The 22,220-nt window shown below is 43.6% G+C and overlaps 2 protein-coding genes across 3 annotated transcripts in view; one reads left to right on the top strand and one right to left on the bottom strand.

Annotated features, from left to right (window-relative positions):
* The window catches only part of LOC120997021 (WAP four-disulfide core domain protein 5-like), an 884,590-nt gene that overhangs the window by 418,271 nt on the left and 444,099 nt on the right, over positions 1-22,220 (bottom strand). The gene's annotated exons all lie outside the window — the stretch shown is intronic.
* Positions 14,521-22,220, top strand: part of LOC120997025 (antileukoproteinase-like) — a 92,857-nt gene continuing 85,157 nt past the window's right edge. The window contains exon 1 of the mRNA XM_040426938.1: positions 14,521-14,648. Within this exon, the coding sequence (XP_040282872.1) occupies positions 14,558-14,648 (91 nt within the window). The 5' untranslated portion in view covers positions 14,521-14,557. The remainder of the gene's footprint in view (positions 14,649-22,220) is intronic.

The raw sequence follows: 22,220 nt of genomic DNA on the forward strand, positions 1-22,220 counted from the left end.
CTACTCCTCTAGTGTTGGGGCTACCCTGGCTCACTAAACATAACCCCACCATTGATTGGCAAGCGAGGTAAATAAATGGTTGGAGTGACTTTTGCAGAGAGAATTGCCTCATGACATCTGTTTCTGAGGTTTCTACTAAGACTGTACCACCTTTCCTCTCTGAATTTTCGGATGTCTTCTCTGAGAGTGGAGTTCAGGATTTGCCCCCGCACAGGGAGTACGATTGCCTTTTTAATCTCATCCCAGGCGCCAAGCTGCCTAAATCTCGTTTATACAATCTTTCCCAACCTGAGAGGGTCGCTATGCGTGCTTATATCTCTGAGAGTCTGAGAAAAGGACACATACGACCCTCGAAGTCACCTGTTGCCGCTGGTTTTTTCTTTGTTAAGAAAAAAGATGGTTCTTTAAGACCTTGTCTGGATTTCAGGGAGCTGAACAGTATCACTATTTGTGACCCTTATCCGCTTCCTCTGATCCCGGACCTGTTTAACCAGGTTGTTGGGGCTAAAGTCTTTTCCAAATTAGACCTAAGAGGGGCATACAACCTGGTCAGGGTCAGAGAAGGAGACGAATGGAAGACGGCTTTCAATACCCCTGAGGGCCATTTTGAGAATTTGGTTATGCCTTTTGGTTTGATGAATGCCCCAGCCGTTTTTCAGCATTTCGTGAACAGCATTTTTTATCATTTAATGGGAAAATTTGTGTTAGTGTATTTGGATGACATTTTGATTTTTTCTCCTGATTTCAAGACTCATAAGGAACACTTACGTCAGGTCTTGCTCATCCTGCGGGAGAATGAATTATACGCGAAACTGGAAAAATGTGTGTTTGCGGTTCCAGAAATTCAATTTCTGGGGTTTCTTCTCTCCGCTTCTGGTTTTCGCATTGGACCCCGACAAGGTCCGCGCTGTGCTTGAGTGGGAGCTTCCTGAGAATCAGAAGGCGCTGATGCGTTTTTTTGGGCTTTGCCAATTATTACAGGAAATTTATTTTGAATTATTCCTCTGTTGTTAAACCACTCACTGATATGACCAGAAAGGGGGTAGATTTTTCTTCCTGGTCGGTAGAGGCGCGTAAGGCCTTTTCTAATATCAAGGAGAGTTTTGCTTCCGCTCCCATCCTGGTACAACCTGATATTTCGTTACCCTTCATAGTTGAGGTTGATGCTTCTGAGGTAGGGGTGGGTGCGGTCTTGTCTCAGGGTTCCTCTCCTGCCAAATGGCAACCATGTGCCTTTTTCTCGAAGAAACTCTCCTCCGCAGAGAGAAATTATGATGTGGGAGATAGGGAATTGTTGGCCATCAAGTTGGCTTTTGTGGAATGGCGCCATTGGCTAGAGGGAGCCAGACACCCTATTACTGTGTTTACTGACCATAAAAATCTGGCCTACTTGGAGTCAGCCAAGCGTCTGAACCCGAGACAGGCCAGATGGTCTTTGTTCTTTTCAAGGTTTAATTTTGTTGTCACGTTCCGCCCTGGGGTTAAGAATGTGAAGGCAGATGCCCTGTCACGTTGTTTTCCGGGAGGTGGGAATTTTGAAGACCCGGGTCCCATTTTGGCTGAAGGTGTGGTGGTCTCTGCTCTTTTTCCTGAATTGGAGGCAGAGGTGCAGGCAGCCCAGTCAGAGGCTCCTGATCTTTGTCCTCCTGGGAGGTTGTTTGTGCCTCTCGCTTTGAGACACAAGATTTTTAAGGAACACCACGATACGGTCCTTGCTGGGCACACGGGGGCAAGAGCCACACTGGATCTCATCGCTCGGAGATTCTGGTGGCCTGCACTTCGTAAGTCGGTTGAGGGTTTTGTGGCAGCTTGCGAGACTTGCGCTCGTGCCAAAGTCCCTCATTCACGGCCATCAGGTCCTCTCCTTCCCTTACCCATTCCTTCCCGTCCTTGGACACATCTGTCCATGGACTTCATAACGGACTTGCCTCGTTCCTCGGGGAAGACTGTGATTCTGGTGGTGCTGGACCGTTTTAGCAAAATGGTGCATTTCATCCCTTTTCCTGGTTTGCCCAATGCTAAGACGCTGGCGCAGGCATTTATTGACCACATTGTCAAATTGCATGGGATTCCTTCAGACATAGTCTCTGATAGGGGCACGCAGTTTGTTTCCAGATTCTGGAAGGCTTTCTGTTCTCGCTTGGGGGTTCGGTTGTCATTCTCTTCTGCTTTCCACCCGCAGTCGAATGGCCAGACAGAGCGCGTCAATCAGAATCTGGAGACATATCTGCGATGTTTTGTGGCGGAGAATCAGGAGGATTGGTGTTTTTTTTTGTCCCTTGCTGAGTTTGCTTTAAATAACCGTCGTCAGGAGTCCTCTGATAAGTCACCATTTTTTGGTGCATATGGGTTTCATCCGCAGTTTGGGACTTTCTCGGGAGAGGGGTCTTCTGGTTTACCTGATGATTCTCCTCGTCTTTGTCATCTATTTGGCAAAAGATTCAGGATACTCTAAAGAGCATGAGTGAGAGATATAAGCGTGTGGCAGATAAGAGACGTGTGCCTGGTCCGGACCTGAATGTTGGTGATCTGGTGTGGTTGTCTAACAAGAATATCAAATTGAAGGTTCCCTCCTGGAAGTTGGGTCCTAGGTTTATTGGGCCTTACAAGATCCTGTCTGTCATCAATCCTGTTGCCTACCGTCTTGATCTTCCTCAGACTTGGAAGATCCATAATGTTTTTCATAAGTCGTTATTGAAACCTTATGTTCAACCTATTGTACCCTCGCCTTTGCCTCCTCCTCCGATTATGGTTGATGGAAATCTTGAATTTCAGGTCTCTAGGATTGTGGATTCTCGTCTTGTCCGCGGTTCCCTCCAGTACCTCGTTCATTGGGAGGGTTATGGTCCTGAGGAGAGGATGTGGGTCCCAGTGACGGACATTAAGGCCACTCGTCTCATCAGAGCTTTCCATAGGTCCCATCCTGAAAAGGTGGGCCCTGAGTGTCCGGAGTCCACTCGTAGAGGGAGGGGTACTGTCACAACCAGACAGCTGAGAAGCTCTGACAGGAGCTTTCCAGATCCTCCTCCTTGAGTTTCTTTGTTTTGGTTAAGTTCCTCATCTCGTTAGTCTATCTCAGCTGTCATGCAGTTGGACTGATTGCTTCCCTTTAAGTTCCTCCCCATAATGCAGTAGTGTGCGGCTTATACAACTTCCTGGAGTGTGTGTGCATGCTGTTTCTATTTCCCAGTCCTCTGCAAGATAAGTGCTGTTCCTTTATTTGTGATTTTCTGTCTGCTGGATTTTCAGGTGACCCTGACTCCCTCCGTGTCTAGTGTAGGGAGCCGGTGGTCGTGTCCCCTCACTATTGTAGGGTCTTCAGGTATTAGATAGCCGAGGTACGTGGATATGCGCCCATCCACCTTTGGGGTGTTCGCATAGGCTGAGCAATTAGGGAGAGTGGCAGGTCTCATGCAGGGGTCTCCCTTTTGTTCCTTAGTTGTGGATCCAGTGAGTCATTAATTGTATTGCATTGTCTTGTTTGCTGTACACCATCCGTGACACGTGCGCTTGTACTCGCGCATCTTCCGATCACGCTCCAGTGATGGGATTAAGGATGGCACTGCTCGCACAGTCTCTCCAGTATCTGCAAGGTGGAGTTCCACCTTGTGGGCACCTCGCATATGAGGCAGTGAGCGGGAAGGCCGAAGTTCCGCTACTTGCCTGATTTGTAAGGGGGTGAGGTGAAAGTCAGATGCCCATGGCTGCAGGTGCCAACTCTGATCTTTCAGCAGGGGACCGGGTGGGAGACAATGTGAAGGAACTGGAGGCACTGTCAGCCACCCAATCTACTACCGCCTATATTTGTTCTGGCCTCACAATTTGTACACCGGTATTCGGGCCCACAAAATAACGCTGAGCGTTCTGTCGCCTACGGGCACCTAAGGAAGGTGTTTTACTTGTGCGTGTAGCTGGCACAGATCGACCACGTCCTCTCCCTGCAACAGGAGCTCCACCAGCAGCACCACGACCTGGGCCACGTCCATTATTTGATGCTTTCCTCATCCTTTGAGGTCACCCACCAAACTAACAGATGGATTAACTTTATTAATTTCCCTGTCACAGATGCAATGCAGGTGTACCTCACACAAAAAAAATGGGGATATGTCACCCACCGAACTAACAGACAGATTAACTATTATATTTTTTTTGTCTGGGGTACAAAGATGGTGCATTAAACCCACAAAAAAATCGCTATAGGTCACCCACAGAATTAACAGCTAGATTAATTATTATATTTCTGTGTCAGGGGTACAAAGCCGGTGTATTGCACCCACAAACAAATCACTATAGGTCCCCCCGAGTTCGGTCACAAGGTTTTTTACAGTAATAATTTATTCAAAAAGTTATTACACAAAGCCTCGCAAGACTTTGCGAAGTAATAACTTGGCTCATCTCAGCCAATACATTCTAATACTGTACGGAGCTCCCAGTATTACAACAAAGATTTATGCTAATTGACTTCGGATGAAGCCTCCGAAGTCAATTCGCTCATCCCTACTTCCAATATCACATGTCTGTAAGTGGTAAAAGTATGTGAACCTTTACTTTCAGTATCTGGTGTGAACTCTTTGTGCATCAGTTACTACAAATAAATATTTCCCATAAGAAGATTCCCGTTTCCAAATGAAAATGTACACAGGAATTTTGTCAACTAAATGCAATGTCCTGTCATCTGCTCCATTCATATCTCATATACATAATCTTGTAGATATAAAAGAAATGTTCTTCTGCAACGCCCGTACTATGGCTAGAGGTCCCTTTAAGTGAAAGTTTTTGTTGTGACAAAGTTTAATTTCAGCAACGAGGGACGGGGAGTCCCCCTAAGTAGATGGTGATAGTGGGTACCCAGGGTAGGAATGCCAGAGTGGTGTAAGGGGGCCTAATGTCCCTTAGTGGTGTAGCACTTGTCACGGTGCTCCTACCTGGATATCCTGGAACCCCAGGCGTCACCGTACGAAGCAGAGCAAATAGGGTGAATAGGTGGTGGATTTGCAGAATAAGTTGAGTCTAGACTTGTATTGAAGTAGTTAACAGCTTTACTTGAATAAACTTGCATCAGAAAACAATCTTCAAGCTTTATCTTGGTTTCCAGCAGAGTTAATTCTGGCAAGCAACACTCTCAGCTCTGCTACATCTGTACTCTCTTAGCTCTGCTGTACTTAACTGGATTAAACAGGGACTTTTCCTTTCTCTGTAAGCTGCAATCCCTCTATCTGTGCTTTAGATCTCTGTAGTCTGAATCTCTATCTTTGTCTCTGGATCTGTACCTTTATCTTTCTCTGGAGGCACTTCAGCTTAGGCCTCAGGACCCAGCAGAGCAGACAGTGCTCTGCTGGCTTGAACACAGCCTTCCCCTTGGAGGGGGTTCTCCTGAACTTTGTGGCAGATATATAGACAAAATTCTCATCCTATGGGATGGGGGTCATTCACTGTTTCATGAGTTCACTCAGAAATTAAATGATAACAGTATAGGCATGAAATATACCTATGAGATTCAGGAAAATGAGATTGTGTTTCTTGACCTAAAAATAAAAAAGACAGAGTGTGGCCACCTGGTGACAGAGGTATTTAGGAAACCAACGTCAACGAACAGCTATTTGCACTGGGATAGTTGGCATCCCACCTCCTTAAAGAAGGGAATTCCTGTTGGCCAGTACCTGAGGGCACGCCGAAACTGTTCGGATGAGGCCTCTTTTTCCAAAGAAAGTGGACAACTTCTCCGGAGATTCAGAAAGAGAGGATACCCGAAAAAAAACTCTAAAAAATGCATATAATAGAGCTAATAGAACTAAGAGAGAAGATCTTCTTAAAGAACCCCCCCCCCCCCCCCAAAAAAAGTGATATTATTGGATGTATAGGTACCTATGATGGGTACAACAAAGAAATAGATGGAATCCTAAGGAAACACTGGCATATAGTAAAATCAGATAGAGATCTAAATATGGTACTTACTCCTAATCCAACAGTAACATACAGAAGGGGCACCAACCTTAAAGATCAATTGGTGCATAGTCACCTGACGGAAAGAGGTTCCAACTCCGGAAGATCTATTGAAAGATACCGAGGATCATCACCATGCGGAGAGTGCTCTTTCTGTAGATATGTTCCCCACATAAAAAAGTATATCAACCCTGTGAACAAAAAGGAGTATGAAATAAAACAGCTTATTACATGTAAAACCCAGGGGGTAGTGTACTTGGCCTCTTGCCCTTGCCCCAAATTATATGTGGGCAAAACGGTACAAGAACTAAGACGCCGCATCTTAGGGCATATCAGTACCATTGAAACAGGTAAAGATACATCAATTGCCAGACACATAAAATATTTTCATAATAACAAGAGCTCCGTCCTTAGATTCTGGGGCATAGAGAAAATATCCTTAGGACCAAGAGGGGGGAATTTAGATAAAAAACTGCTACAGAGTGAGGCACGCTGGATTCATAGACTGAATACAATGAGTCCAAAAGACCTAAATGAAGGTTTTTCTTTCACAGCCTTCATATAAAATAACTGGAGAGTACCTTAGAAGAAATAAATTAAGATTACAACCATGAAAGAAATTTAAACAAGAATAAAAAAATAACTTATATAGGGGGAAAAAGGTGAGTGGCCTTTGACCTTCTGAACGTCATATAATCGGATCCTGGAATATTGGAATGAGGAAAGATAGAGGGAATAATAGAATTGTCATACCTATATATAATTAAACAAACTAAATGAAAAATATGACTTGAGGTAATTTCAAGAGCATCAAGTGTACTCAGTAATAAATTATAAGTACCTGTGTATACGAAGTATACAGGTTTAAATGCAGGATGTGACAGAGTATAGGCACATGCCTAGTAATGTCACCTTTCGACTGTAAAATTTTAAGTTCTGACGCATGCAAAGTATACAGGACTAAATAGCAAGATGTGACTATATGATGAGAATGCGGCCAAAATGCCGAAGTATAGGCGCATGCGCAGTAATGCTATATATCTGATTATTAAACTAAAAGTTCTGGCGCATGTGCAGATGGAACCTCAAAAATATATATAGGTATAAAAAGTGAGCTGAAATACCTAAGTATAGGTGCATGCTCAGTAACGTCATCCTCTGATCCAAAATGAATAAGTTCCCGCACATGCGAAGTACATCTTCTCTAATGTAGGACCTGACTAAGTATAGGCGCATGCTCAGTAATGTAACTTTCTGATTACAAATTATAAGTCCCTGCGCAAGCGCAGTATACAGATCTGAATGCAAGACGCGAATGCAAGACGCAACGATGGGGTGACAGAGGGAGGGAGCCCTCCTCCCTCCCCTTCCCCGTTTGCTCAGTTGTGGCTTCTCAGGCATCCTGCTGTCCATGGTGCTGAACAGATCTGTGCTAAAGGCAGAGATCTGTTCAGACAAAGTGTGAGTAAAATACAGTGCAGTACACTATATAGTGTACTGTACTGTATTATACAGACTTCAGACCCACTGGATCTTCAAGAACCAAGTGGGTCTGGGTAAAAAAAAATGTAAAAAAAGTGAAAAAAAGTAAAAATAAAAAAAAAACATTTATCCCTGATTAAAAATTAAAAAAATAAAATTCCTTACACATGTTATATATCACAGCGTCCGTAACGACCCGATCTATAAAACGGTCATGTTACATTTCCCGCACGTGAACGCCATAAAAAATACAAAATAAAAACTATGATTAAATTAAAATTTTGCTCACCTTACTTCCAAAAAAAGGTAATAAAAGTGATTAAAAAAGTCATATGTATGCCAAAATAGTACCATTCAAACCGTTGTCTCATCCCACAAAAAATGAGCCCCTACATGAGACAATGGCCCAAAAAATAAAAAAAACTATGATTCTCAGACTATGGAGACACTAAAACAAGTTTTTTGGTTTAAAAAATGATATTATTGTGTAAAACCTTAATAAATAAAAAAAGGTACACATATTAGGTATTTCCGTGTCCGTAAGAACCTGCTCTATAAAAATATCACATGATCTAACCCCTCAGGTGAACAACGTAAAAATAAAAAATAAAAATGGTGTAAAAAAAGCTATAATTTTGTCACCTTACTTCCAAAAAAAGGTAATAAAAGGGATCAAAAAAGTCGTATGTACCCCAAAATCATACCATTAAAACAGTCATCTCATCCTGCAAAAAATGAGACCCTAACTAAGACAATCACCCAAAAAATAAGAAACTATGGCTCTCAGACTATGGAGACACTAAAATGATTTTTTTTGTTTCAAAAATGATATTATTGTGTAAAACTTAAATAAATTTAAAAAAGTAAACATATTAGGTATCCCTGCGTCCGTAACTACCTGCTCTATAAAAATAGTACATGATCTTATCTGTCAGATGAACTTTGTAAATAATAAAAAATAAAAACGGTGCCAAAACAGGCATTTTTTGGCAAATTTTCCATTTTAATCCATTTTTTCGCGTAACAAAGCAAGGGTTAACAGCCAAACAAAACGCAATATTTATTGCCCTGATTCTTTAGTTTACAGAAACACCCCATATGTGGTCGTAAACCTCTGTACGGGCACACAGCAGGGCGCAGAAGGAAAGGAATGCCATATGGATTTTGGAAGGCAGTTTTTGCTGGACTTGTTTTTTTACACCATGTCCCATTTGAAGCCCCCCCTGATGCACCCCTAGAGTAGAAACTCCAAAAAGTGACCCCATTTAAGAAACTACACCCCTCAAGGTATTCAAAACTGATTTTATAAACTTTGCTAACCCTTTAAGTGTTCCACAAGAGTCAATGGCAAATGAAGATGAAATTTCAGAATTTCAATTTTTTGTTACTTTGCTTCACTAAAAGTGTAATATAGAGCAACCAAAAATCATATGTACCCTAAAATAGTATAAAAAAAACTGCCACCTTATCCCGTAGTTTCCAAAATGGGGTCACGTTTTTTGGCGTTTCTACTCTAGGGGTGCATCAGGGGGCTTCAAATGGGACATGGTGTAAATAAACCAGTCCACCGAAATCTGCCTTCCAAAAACCACACAGCGTTCCTTTCCCTCTACGCCCTGACGTGGGGCCGTAGAGTGGTGTACGACCACATATCAGGTGTTTCTGTAAACCGCAGAGTCAGGGCAATAAATATAGAGTTTTGTTTGGCTGTTTACATTTGCTTTGTTAATGGAAAAAATTGATTAAAATGGAAAATTTGGCAAAAAATTGAAATTCTGAAATTTCATCTCCATTTGCCATCAACTCTTGGGGAACACCTAAAGGGTTAATAATGTTTGTAAAATCAGTTTTGAATACCTTGAGGGGTGTAGTTTCTAGAATGGGGTCACTTTTGGGTGGTTTCTATTATGTAAGCCTCACAAAGTGACTTCAGACCTGAACTGGTCCCTAAAAAGGTTTTTGAACATTTCTGAAAATTTTCAAGATTTGCATCTAAACTTCTAAGCCTTGTAACGTCCCCAAAAAATAAAATGGCATTCCCAAAATGATCCAAACATAAAGTAGACATATGGGGAATATAAACTAATAGCTATTTTTGGAGGTATTACTATGTATTATAGAAGTAGAGAAATTGAAACTTGGAAATTTGCACATTTTTCCAAAATTTTGGTAAATTTGGTATTTTTTATAAATAAAAATGAATATTTTTTACTCCATTTTACCAGTGTTTTGAAGTACAATATGTGACAAAAAAAGAATCTCAGAATGGCCTGGATAAGTAAAAGCGTTTTAAAGTTATCACCACATAAAGTGACACTGGTCAGATTTGCAAAAAATGGCCAAGTACTTAAGGTGAAATAGGGCTGAGTCCTTAAGGGGTTAAATATAGTGCTATATATTCGCTATATCGAATATTCGTAATTTTTTTCCATCTAAAAACATGATTCCTTCCTGCTTCTTGCTTGTGGGCCAATGAGTCATTGGCCCACAAGCAACTTAAGCAGGGAGGAATCCTGACTTTAGATGGGAAAAATGAAAAATTATGAATATTCTAAAAAACTAATATATAGCACTATATCGAATATATTAGTTTTTTAGAATATTCGTCTTTTTTTTTTTTTCAATCTGTACAGTTGTTCCACTTCGGCATACTCCTCCCCGACAAACGTCCCCATCACCAAGGGAACGACGCTTGTCGGGGAGGAGTATGTTGAAGTGGAACAACTGTACAGATTGAAAAAAAAAAAAGACAAATATTCTAAAAAACGAATATATTCGATATAGTGTTATATACATTTTTTTTAGAATATTCGGAATATTCTAAAACAGGAATATATAACAATATAGCGAATATTCGAAAAAACAAATTTAGAGCAATTTAGCTAATATAGTGCTATAATCTTCTTTGTCTAATAGTTGTAATTTTTTTCTCATCTGAAGTTCAGATCGTATCTCTAAAATATTAAGCAAAAGAGTGATGGACGTATGCTAGGGAGGCAGAATATATGGGTGAATTGAACCCCTAGCTCTGCCCTGGAATCCTGCTATACCTAGGATTTTAAAGTTTTCCTTTGTTCTGCCGTCTTATGTTACATTATTTTTAACCAATGAAACTAAATAAACGTTATGTTTTAAGTTGACCAGAAACGGGAGCTTACTAGTCTAGGAAACTAGACTATTTGAATTATATATCTCCTGAACTTTGCACACAACCTCTCCCCAAGGAGGGGAAGGTTAGACTCACCTTCACTAACTAAACTCCTCCCTCTCTAAAGAGGGCAAGAATGGACAAAAAGGTTCCATCTTAGGTGAACTAGCTCTGCCATATTTGCTGCCATCTGCTGGTGAACCAGGCACATTACATTAACATAACAGTTGCATTGGAATTTATACACATATTGCAGGATCTGGAATAAATACACAGGATGACATTAGATTAACCAAGAGACAGTGATGGGGCAAAAAGAGTGGTAATGCCCACTTGCGGGGCATTACACTTCCACCACCAAAGATACAATGAGGTTTCTGACAATAATTATCAGTCAGTCCTAATTGTAGTGGTATCTTCATATGATAGGGTACTTTAAATTGTGAAATCTTGGCTGATGGAAGAGTACGTCTGCCCTGTAGCTTCTCCTCCCTGTCACAGTGCGGTTCACTGTGACTGTGGTCTCTGTGTACGCGGGCTGCAGGCGCCCTAGTGTTAGGGTGACCACATTTCCAAACTGCCATTCAGGGACACCCGCCCCGGCCCCCCCGCACCCATGTCCACTCCCCCAAAAATATGATTTTTGATACTTTTAAAAAAAAATTAAGTCACTTAGTGACAGCGGCGTACTTTGTACTTACGCTGGCAAGTTCATTGCATCGAAGTTATGCTTGAGATTGCTATAAACATAACTGCCTGTGCATTGTTCAGTAATTTGTGATTGTGCCCTGCACACAATCACTGGCTACCTAAAACAGGTCATATTTTTAATTAGCACACTGGCAGCATCTGATGGGGGGCACAGTAGCGACAATTCATGGGCACACTGGCATTTGATGGGGCACAGTAGTGACAATTACGTGCACACTGGCATTTGATGGGGCACAGTAGCGACAATTCATGGGAACACTGGCAGCATCTGATGGGGGCACAGTAGCGACAATTCATTAGCACACTGGCAGCATCTGATGGGGGGCACAGTAGCGACAATTCATGGGCACACTGGCATTTGATGGGGCACAGTAGTGACAATTTACGTGCACACTGGCATTTGATGGGGCACAGTAGCGACAATTCATGGGAACACTGGCAGCATCTGATGGGGGCACAGTAGCGACAATTCATTAGCACACTGGCAGCATTTGATGGGGCACAGTAGTGACAATTAATTGACACACTGGCAGCATCTGATCTGATGGGCACAGTAGCGGCAATTGATAGGCACACTGGCAGCATCTGATGAGGCACAGTTTGCGACAATTCATGGGCACACTGGCAGCATCTGATGGGGGCACAGTAGCGACAATTCATGGGCACACTGGCATTTGATGGGGCACAGTCCATCAAATGCCAGTGTGCCCATGAATTGTCGCTACTGTGCCCCCATCAGATGCTGCCAGTGTGCCCATGAATTGTCGCTATTGTGCCCCATCAAATGCCAGTGTGCCCATAAATTGTCGCTACTGTGCGCCATCAAATGCCAGTGTGCCCATAGATTGTCGCTACTGTGCCCCATCAGATGCTGCCAGTGTGCCCATGAATTGTCGCTATTGTGCCCCATCAAATGCCAGTGTGCCCATAAATTGTCGCTACTGTGCGCCATCAAATGCCAGTGTGCCCATAGATTGTCGCTACTGTGCCCCATCAGATGCTGCCACCCAGTGTCAATTGCCCCTATTTGCTCACCTTTTGGAGTCATATAATGGAGATGGAGTGACTGTCTCCTCGTCTGGTCACTGGTGGTGGTGGAGCAGGGCAGGGCAGTCTTGCGCCGGTGTTCTTCCAGTCAGGACTCGAGGAGGCACTGGCGTCTGGCAGGCACTGGCAGAGAATCGTCTGGCTGCTCGGGCGGGAGCCGGGAGGAGCCTGCCGGGGGCGCTGGGCGGTAGAGGAGGTCAGACCGGCGGAGAATGAGAACTGCACTGCACTGTGAGAGATGTCACAGGCTTGCAGAGCAGCGGGAGTCGTGGCGCCGGCGGGACTTACTAGCGGGAGCCGAGGTCAGGAGGACTCAGAGGAGGAGGAGGTCTTGGTCTGTGCCACTGCCGCGGTACTGGTAGGTGACGGTGAGTGACTCACTGCCTGCCCTGTACAAATCGATGCTGCTGCGCTGCTCTCTCTGCTGCAAGAACCGTGGCGGCAGCTGGAGGAGGAGAAGGTGGGGGTGGAGTCGGAGCCGCAGAGAGAGCGGGACATGGTGACGTCACTGGTTGCTACACGCCAAGCGGGGCAGCCGTAGCAACCAGTGATTTAGGATGAATTAATTACAACAGCACTGCGGCAGCAGCGGCAGTGAATGTTGCAGACTGGCAGGCAGTTGATTCCGGGACTCTCTATTGTCCCGGTTTGAAGGCTCCCGGGACACGGGACAAAAACGTAAATTACGGGACGATCCCGGGCAAACCGGGACACGTGGTCACCCTACCTAGTGTACTGGCTGCAGGTTGCCTCCTGTGCAGGCTGGTTGATAGGGGCTAGCTGCGGTGTCTCTTGTGAACTGCCTGTGAATGTTTGCTATCTTCCTGTCTGCTTCTTTGTTTCTGTTGTCACACGGGTTGGTTGTGCCCTGGCATACTGGCTGCGGTGTCTCCGTATATGATGGTTTCCAGGGGAAACGTCCTGTATTGCGGCCTGTGTGGTTCTGTTCTCCTGCTGTGATGGGGTTAACTTCCCCTGATCTGTGCCTGGGTGCGGCTTCTCAGGTGCCTCGTTAATCAGCTATGTCTACCTGTGAGCTGTGGGGCTTGCGGTCAGTGTTTCTAGTTCCGTGTTTGGTGTAGCCCCTTGCTGCTGACCCAGGGGGTCTTACCGTCTGCCCGTTTGTATGGTTTTGCCTGGTTTTTCATTGTTGTATTATGTATTCTGTTTTTGCCGCGTCTGTTCGCAGGCAGCTGTTCTGTGATGTTGCGCTGTCAGGTTCTTGCCTGTTCTGATCTGTACCTGTCCTGTATTATGGTATGCCCTGGTCTGTTCTATGCCTTCCCTGTATAATCTGTATCCCTGTCTGTTCTTTGTATCGCCTAGCAGTGCGTAACTGCATCTGACAGCCTGGCAGTGTTTAAAGGGGTTCTCCCATCTCAGATAATGGGGACATATCGCTAGGATATGCCCCCATTGTCTGATAGGTGCGGGTCTCACCACTGGGACCCGCACCTACAATGAGAGCGGAGCGGGAAAATGAGTGGAGGGTGCACTGCGCATGCGCAGCCGCCCTCCATTCATTTCTATAAGGCCCCCGAAATGGGGGCTCGCCTATTTTCGTCTGCCCTATAGAAATTAATAGGAGCATGGGCCGTGCGTGCGCAGTGCGCTCCCATTCACTTTAATGGGAGCAGCGCTTGGTGGTGGATGGACCCCGGGAAACCGGGGTTCTCCAGCCACAGCTTTCCCAGCTCCGTTCTCGTTGTAGGTGCGGATCCTAGCGGTGGGACCCGCAACTATCAGACAATGGGGGCATATCCTAGTGATATGCCCCCATTGTCTGAGATGGGAATACCCCTTTAACTGCTACTGTTGTGTTTTGTCTAATGCCCTGTTTGGCAGTGCCTCACTGCTTCCATTCTGCCTTCGTGAGAGGGTCCCTGGCTTCCCCAGAGGGGAATCGCTATCTGAATCTGTATCTGAATCGCAGTCTGACTCTGCTGGTTCCATTACTGGTATCTTCCAGTCTGCCGGACCAGCTGCCACTGACTTGGTGTCACTCTAGGAGTCGCTCCTGGCAAATACAATTGGCTTAAGTCTATCCTCACTACCAGAGGCTCTAGTGAATACCAGGTGTTGCTTAGTCACGCCCCTCTAGAGAGTAGCGAGTCAGTGGCAAAAGTGGGTTCACACCCTCTGGTTCGTTACACTCCCTACTTCTACATCTCTATAAAAGAGTGAGTCCTTCACCTGGATGGCTCATACTTCCAGTGCTCAGCAGATATGGCACCGGTGACCGTCTCTCTCATTCTTCTAATTTTGTGCTGTGCAGGGGCCTTAGCAGACAACCATGGCAAACCACCACGACTACCAGGTAATCCTAATTAGAATGTTAGTGAGTCACAGATAGAGAACCTTCTAAGGTGTATCTATGGGTTGGTTTAAATATTTCAGCTGTGTCTGGCTAGTTCTCCTGTGCTGGATACAACTGATGGCCAAGCTGGACTCTTGTCTAATGTTCATAGTTGGATTGAGTAACATTGCATATAAAAGAAAGAGGTCCGTGGCAAAGCTGATGCCACCAAAGACAAAAATACCCCATAGGAAAGTATAGAATCAGTTATTTCATCACTTTTTGAATAAGGGCTTGTTTTTTCTCTGGGGAAGGGGAACTGGGGTGCATATGTGAATGAGCCTTTAAGAGGTTTTCAAAGATTTTCTAAAATTTGGTCCAATGCAGGGGGCTGTAAATGAAAGGAAAAACCCTTTACCTTTTGTATAACCTGCCACTCATCTGGTCCTGCAGCAATGACATCACATCCATCGTTCAAATGATTTCTGCTTTCAATCACTGACCTCAGTGGTCATGTGTCATTCATTCACACATGACCACCGAAGTCATTGATTGGCAGTAGTGGTCAGTCATGAGAACGATGGATGTGACACCATCTATGTGGGAAGGTGTGGGTTCAGAGCAACTCTGAAGCTGCAGGACATGTATAAGGTAAGCCTGGTTTTACACAACCCCCAGCTCTGAGTCAAACTTTTAAAATCTCATAATATCTTCATCATGATTCCTCTCATGTCGTTGTCTCCATCTCTTTAAGGCTTATCCTCTTCCTCTATTTCCTTTATGTCTATTGTACATTACAGTAAAGTATAGGATAAAAGCTTTTTCTCGATTTGGTCAAGATCTCACTCAACAAACTTAAATTAATAGAAATCCCCTTTGACAGATGTCCACCAGGAAGGATAGGGGGGTCTATAGACATTTACATATATCCTTACTCTGATGTGTTTACACATGTCCATTCCACCATGTAACCATTAATAGGTCATCATGCTAATCTCCTGGAGTTAGATTTACCAGAGATATTTACCATGAGTGTCTGACCAGTAAAGCATATTTTCACCATAGACATGATGATCATTGTTATTAGAGATGAGTGAAGTTTCAAAAAATTTGATTTGGCTGCTTCGCTGAATTTTACAAAAAATCAGCTTTGTGGCGAATTACATCACAAAGCGCATTTCTTTGTAAGTAGCGGGTGCAATAACAGGGATCAGCGATTGCGCCACTCCCCGTCATTGTAACCCTCAGATGCCATGTTCATACATGATTGCGGCATCTGATAGTAAAAGTACAGTGCAAAAAATCAAAAAAAAAAAATATTTACCTGATCCATTTGCTTGGGACGGGCACTGCCATCTTGAGTGAAGGTCTGGCGAAAATCTCGCTCGGGACGCGATGACATGCACAGGATTTCGGCTGAGATCTTCAATCAAGATGACGGTGCCCGGCCCATAGCGAGCAAGTGGATCAGGTGAATATAATTTTCTTTTTGTCTTTTTCACCATTTCAATTTAAATCGATTCACTACTACGAAGCACGAGGAAATTTGGCTTTGCATCGAATCTAATTTATCCTGAAATTCGCTCATCACTAATTGTTATCATTAAAGTAGTTTCTGGGATCCCAGCAACAGTTAATTTTATGTGACCTTATCAACAAAAAAAGTATTGTCCAAGACATACAACCCTTTAATGGATGGTAGACATACAGCAGATTGAAAAGGTTGTATGTGGGAAGAGGGTCATTCGTATTGATCCCCTGCTGCTTCTCTTTTGACTTTTACTGAGTCCCCACTGGTTTCTGCTTCCTACTCTCCTGTCAACACGCATGGAAATGCCTAGAGATGCCTGTCAGCCAGTCATTGGCCACAGTGGTGTTCAGCCTAAGTCAGTGGTTTGTTAAGCAGGCATCACCAGGCATTTCACGGGTATTGAGATTGGACAAGGATGACGAGACGAGACGGTTTAAGTAACTGTCAGGTTGGGAGGGTATGACTTCTTTTTTTAACACACTCTGTGCCCTTTTCCAGGTAATGTTTCCACTCAGACTACCCCTTTTATGGACTACCAACCATAAAATTGGGTGTATGCTTTAACAATATTTTTTTGTTAGAAGTATCTCAAATAGCCTAGACCCTCAGCCATCAGCTTTCTTTTACAAGAGAAACTCACAGCAAGTGTTCAGATCTATTACACCAGTGCCACAGAGAAACTAAACCATCCACCTGACCATTGAAGTCAATACTCAATCCTTGTAAAGCACTGGCATGTTGAGTCCTCCACAAATAGACATCTCATTCTACTGCATGGTAAATGTTTTTCAGTATATCTTCTCACATGTTGGTTCCCACATGACTTATCTACCAAAAGGAGAGTGAGATGACATACTAAAGGTTAGTTGGAGAAGGTAGATGTGTGGAGACATAACAGAGGATAATACATGTAAATGTGTAGATGTCACTTTTCTGGTGGTGGACACCTGCCAATATGTCAAAGACCTTTAAGTGCAGGTAGAAAGACCTCAGAGAGACAGGAGAGATTAACACCAACCTTCAGAAGATCGTATTATTCACCTATAGGTACAGAATGAGTCATTGCTCAGTCAGAACTGGTACACCAATGGTTCAACTAGAGATAAAGGAATTTCTCAAAAATTCGATTCGGCTGAATTTTCCTGAAAAATTTGCTTTGATCCAAATTAATTCGCGACAAATCGCATTAAAAAACGGCTATTTCCGGGCTGCATAGAACCTTTATATGGGTGTAGAACACTGTGCCTTGCAGTAACACGCATAGGGAGTGTGCTGTGGTAGTGAAGTAATACTGTGACTCAGTATGAAAGGCAGATGACAGGCGTCACTATTAGAATCACTGCACACTTCACTTATTTGGACAGTCACCGGGCCAAAACCGACCAAATAACTCAAGTATTAACTCAGCCTTACAGGTCGATGTTAGTGTAAAGATGATGCGCACTCCTTTTACACCCTCGTCAGTAGGGTTGAGCGTGAATATTCGAATTATGAATATTTATCTTGAATATCGCAACTTAGAAAACTCACGAATATTTTAACCCCTTAAGGCTTAGGACGTACCGGTACTCCCTGTTTCCCGAGTCCTTAAGGACCCAGGACGTACCGGTACGTCCTGTGTAGTTTTGATCACTGCCGCACGGCCGGCAGTGATCGGAACAGGGTGCCTGTTGAAATCATTCAGCAGGCACCCTGTGACAATGCCTAGGGGGGTCCTGTGAAACCCCCGCATTGCCGATCGTTACAAACCGCAGGTCAATTCAGACCTGCGGTTTTAAGCGCTTATGCAAGTTTCTGATCCCTGCTGTCCGTGACCGCAGGGATCAGAAACCTCAAAGTGCCCATATTTTTTAAAGTTATCCCCCCCTGCAGTCCTCTGTGTTTTTGTGCCTGCGGGCGCAGCGGGGGGGGGGGGGATTGCGGCCGGTGCGGGAGGCGTGCGGCAGTGTGGGGGGCGGGTGCCCGATCCGCCCGCCCCCCATTTATTTTCAGGATGGCCAAGCGATTGAATCAGAGTGTCAGCTCATTGCTGACACTCCGATTCAAACGGCAGACATCTGTGCAGATGTCCGCCGTTTTAACCCCTTCCATGCCGGGGTCCGTAGGGACCGCTGTATGGAAGAGGTGAAGAGGGAGGGAGCTCCCTCCCTCTCCCATCGGGGGACTGCTGTGCCTTTGCAGCCCCCGGACAGGATGGGGTGACAGTGGGAGGGAGCCCTCCTCCCTCCCCTTCCCCGTGTGCTCAATTGTGGCTTCTTTGGCATCCTGCTGTCCATGGTGCTGAACAGATCTGTGCTAAAGGCAGAGATCTGTTCAGACAAAGTGTGAGTAAAATACAGTGCAGTACACTATATAGTGTACTGTACTGTATTATACAGACATCAGACCCACTGGATCTTCAAGAACCAAGTGGGTCTGGGTAAAAAATAATGTTAAAAAAGTGAAAAAAAGTAAAAATAAAGAAAAAACACATTTATCCCTGATTAAAAATTTAAAAAATAAAATTCCTTACACATGTTATATATCACCGCGTCCGTAACGACCCGATCTATAAAATGGTCATGTTACATTTCCCGCACGTAAACGCCATAAAAAATAAAAACTGTGATTAAATTGAAATTTTGCTCACCTTACTTCCAAAAAAAGGTAATAAAAGTGATCAAAAAAGTCGTATGTACCCCAAAATCATACCATTAAAACAGTCATCTCATCCTGCAAAAAATGAGACCCTAACTAAGACAATCACCCAAAAAATAAAAAACTATGGCTCTCAGACTATGGAGACACTAAAATGATTTTTTTGTTTCAAAAATGATATTATTGTGTAAAACTTAAATAAATTTAAAAAAGTAAACATATTAGGTATCCCTGTGTCCGTAACTACCTGCTCTATAAAAATAGTACATGATCTTATCTGTCAGATGAACTTTGTAAATAATAAAAAATAAAAACGGTGCCAAAAGAGGCATTTTTTGGCAAATTTTCCATTTTAATCCATTTTTTCCCGTAACAAAGCAAGGGTTAACAGCCAAACAAAACACAATATTTATTGCCCTGATTCTTTCGTTTACAGAAACACCCCATATGTGGTCGTAAACCTCTGTACGGGCACACAGCAGGGCGCAGAATGAAAGGAATGCCATATGGATTTTGGAAGGCAGTTTTTGCTGGACTTGTTTTTTTACACCATGTCCCATTTGAAGCCCCCCCTGATGCACCCCTAGAGTAGAAACTCCAAAAAGTGACCCCATTTAAGAAACTACACCCCTCAAGGTATTCAAAACTGATTTTACAAACCCTTTAAGTGTTCCACAAGAGTCAATGGCAAATGGAGATGGAATTTCAGAATTTCAATTTTTTGTTACTTTGCTTCACTAAAAGTGTAATATAGAGCAACCAAAAATCATATATACCCTAAAATAGTACCAAAAAAACTGCCACCTTATCCCGTAGTTTCCAAAATGGGGTCACGTTTTTGGAGTTTCTACTCTAGGGGTGCATCAGGGGGCTTCAAATGGGACATGGTGTAAATAAACCAGTCCAACGAAATCTGCCTTCCAAAAACCACACAGCGTTCCTTTCCCTCTACGCCCTGACGTGGGGCCGTAGAGTGGTGTACGACCAGGTGTTTCTGTAAACCGGGTGTTTCTGTAAACCGCAGAGTCAGGGCAATAAATATAGAGTTTTGTTTGGCTGTTAACATTTGCTTTGTTAGTGGAAAAAATGGATTAAAATGGAAAATTTGGCAAAAAATTGAAATTCTGAAATTTCATCTCCATTTGCCATCAACTCTTGGGGAACACCTAAAGGGTTAATAATGTTTGTAAAATCAGTTTTGAATACCTTGAGGGGTGTAGTTTCTAGAATGGGGTCACTTTTGGGCGGTTTCTATTTTTTATTTCTAAAAAACGAATATATAGCACTATATCGAATATATTAGTTTTTTAGAATATTCGTCTTTTTTTTTTTTCAATCTGTACAGTTGTTCCACTTCGGCATACTCCTCCCCGACAAGCGTCCCCGTCACCAAGGGAACGACGCTTGTCGGGGAGGAGTATGTTGAAGTGGAACAACTGTACAGATTGAAAAAAAAAAAAAGACTAATATTCTAAAAAACGAATATATTCGATATAGTGTTATATACATTTTTTTTAGAATATTCGTAATATTCTAAAACAAGAATATATAGCAATATAGCGAATATTCGAAAAAACAAATGTAGAGCAATAGTGCTATAATCTTCTTTGTCTAATAGTTGTAATTTTTTTCTCATCTGAAGTTCAGATTGGAAAAAAAGACAACTATCAAAAAACGAATATAGCACTATATTAGCTAAATTGCTCTATTTTCATTTTTTTGAATATTCGTTATATTGCTATATATTCTTGTTTTAGAATATTACGAATATAGCACTATATTAGCTATATTACTCTATATATTAGTCTTTTAGAATATTCGTAATTTTTTTTCCATCTAAAGTCATGATTCCTCCCTGCTTAAGTTACTTAAGCATGGAGGAATCATGACTTCAGATGGAAAAAAAATTACGAATATTCTAAAAAACGAATATACCATATAGCACTAAATTCTATAGTGCTATATATTCGTTTTTGACCCACGCCTGTATTGATAGCGTAATATTCGCATATTACGCGATCATTACCTTGGCAATTTTTCAAGTAATTTTTTTTCAATATAACGAATATTCGAATTCACGAATATTCTACGAAATATTCGTGAAATATCGCAAATTCAAATATGAACACTGCCGCTCATCACTACTCGTCAGCTGATTCCACATAGATGTACAGAGCCTGCTCTATTAAACGCTTATACAAGTACAGCCCCCCCCGACAGAGTGGAGAGAGTGTCAGCAGTAAGTTTGTGTTGAGTCTGGAGGTGGCAGCAGTATAAGGAGACCACTGAGTGGCTCAATGACAGAGTCTGGAGTTGGCATTAGTATGAGGAGGTCACCAAGTGGCACAATGACCGAGTCTGGAGGTGGCTGCATCAGGAGAAAGCCACCGAGTGGCACAACAACAGAGTCTGGAGTTGGCAGCAGTATAAGGAGGCCACCGAGTGGCTCAATGACAGAGTCTGGAGTTGGCAGCAGTATAAGGAGGCCACTGAGTGGCTCAATGACAGAGTCTGGAGTTGGCAGCAGTATGAGGAGGCCACTGAGTGGCACAATGACCGAGTCTGTAGGTGGCGGCATCAGGAGAAAGCCACCGAGTGGCAAAACAACAGAGTCTGGAGTTGGCAGCAGTATGAGGAGGCCACTAAGTGGCACAATGACAGAGTCTGGAATTGGCAGCATTATAAGTAGGCCACTGAGTGGCTCAATGACAGAGTCTGGATATAGCAGCAGTATGAGGAGGCCACCGAGTGGCGCAATGACCGAGTCTGGAGGTGGCAGCATCATCCGGAGACCACAGAGTGGCAAGGTAACATAGTGTAGAGATGGCAGTAGCATGAGGAGACCACAGAGTGGCAAGGTGACATATTTTGGAGGTGGAGACAGCATCTGGAGGCCACAGAGTGGAAAGGTGACATATGTAGTGTGGATATGGCAGCAGCATCCGGGACCACAGAGTGATCCGGTAACAGAGTGGAGCAGTGGGTGTCAATACCAGTACCCACTGATGAAGGTGGGTGAAATAAGGGGCACTTGGCATCAGATGTGTGGAATCAGGCGGGTTGCAGCATCAAATTAGTAGCTGAGGCAGGTACTCCAGTCTCTTGTATCAAAGTGTTGGTGTGGCACCATGGATTATCTAGTCTGATGCATCAGGAATTGGTGGTTGGGAATCCTGGCTGATCCATGCCTGATTTATCTTGATAAAGGTCAGTCTCTCCACATTCGGATAACTATGGCCCCGCTGCACTAAACACCCGCTCTGAAGCCACACTACTGGTCAGGCAGGACAGCTTTTCCAGGGCAAACTCGGCCATTTGCGGCCACAAATCCAGTTTGGCTACCCATTAGTCCAGTGGATCTTCAATGTGGGGTGGCAGGGTGCTGTCCAAGTATGCCACCAACTGCTGGTTCAGGTTCTGCTCTA

This window comes from Bufo bufo, chromosome 4 (assembly GCF_905171765.1).
Source record: "Bufo bufo chromosome 4, aBufBuf1.1, whole genome shotgun sequence".
NCBI classification, from domain to species: Eukaryota; Metazoa; Chordata; class Amphibia; order Anura; family Bufonidae; genus Bufo; species Bufo bufo.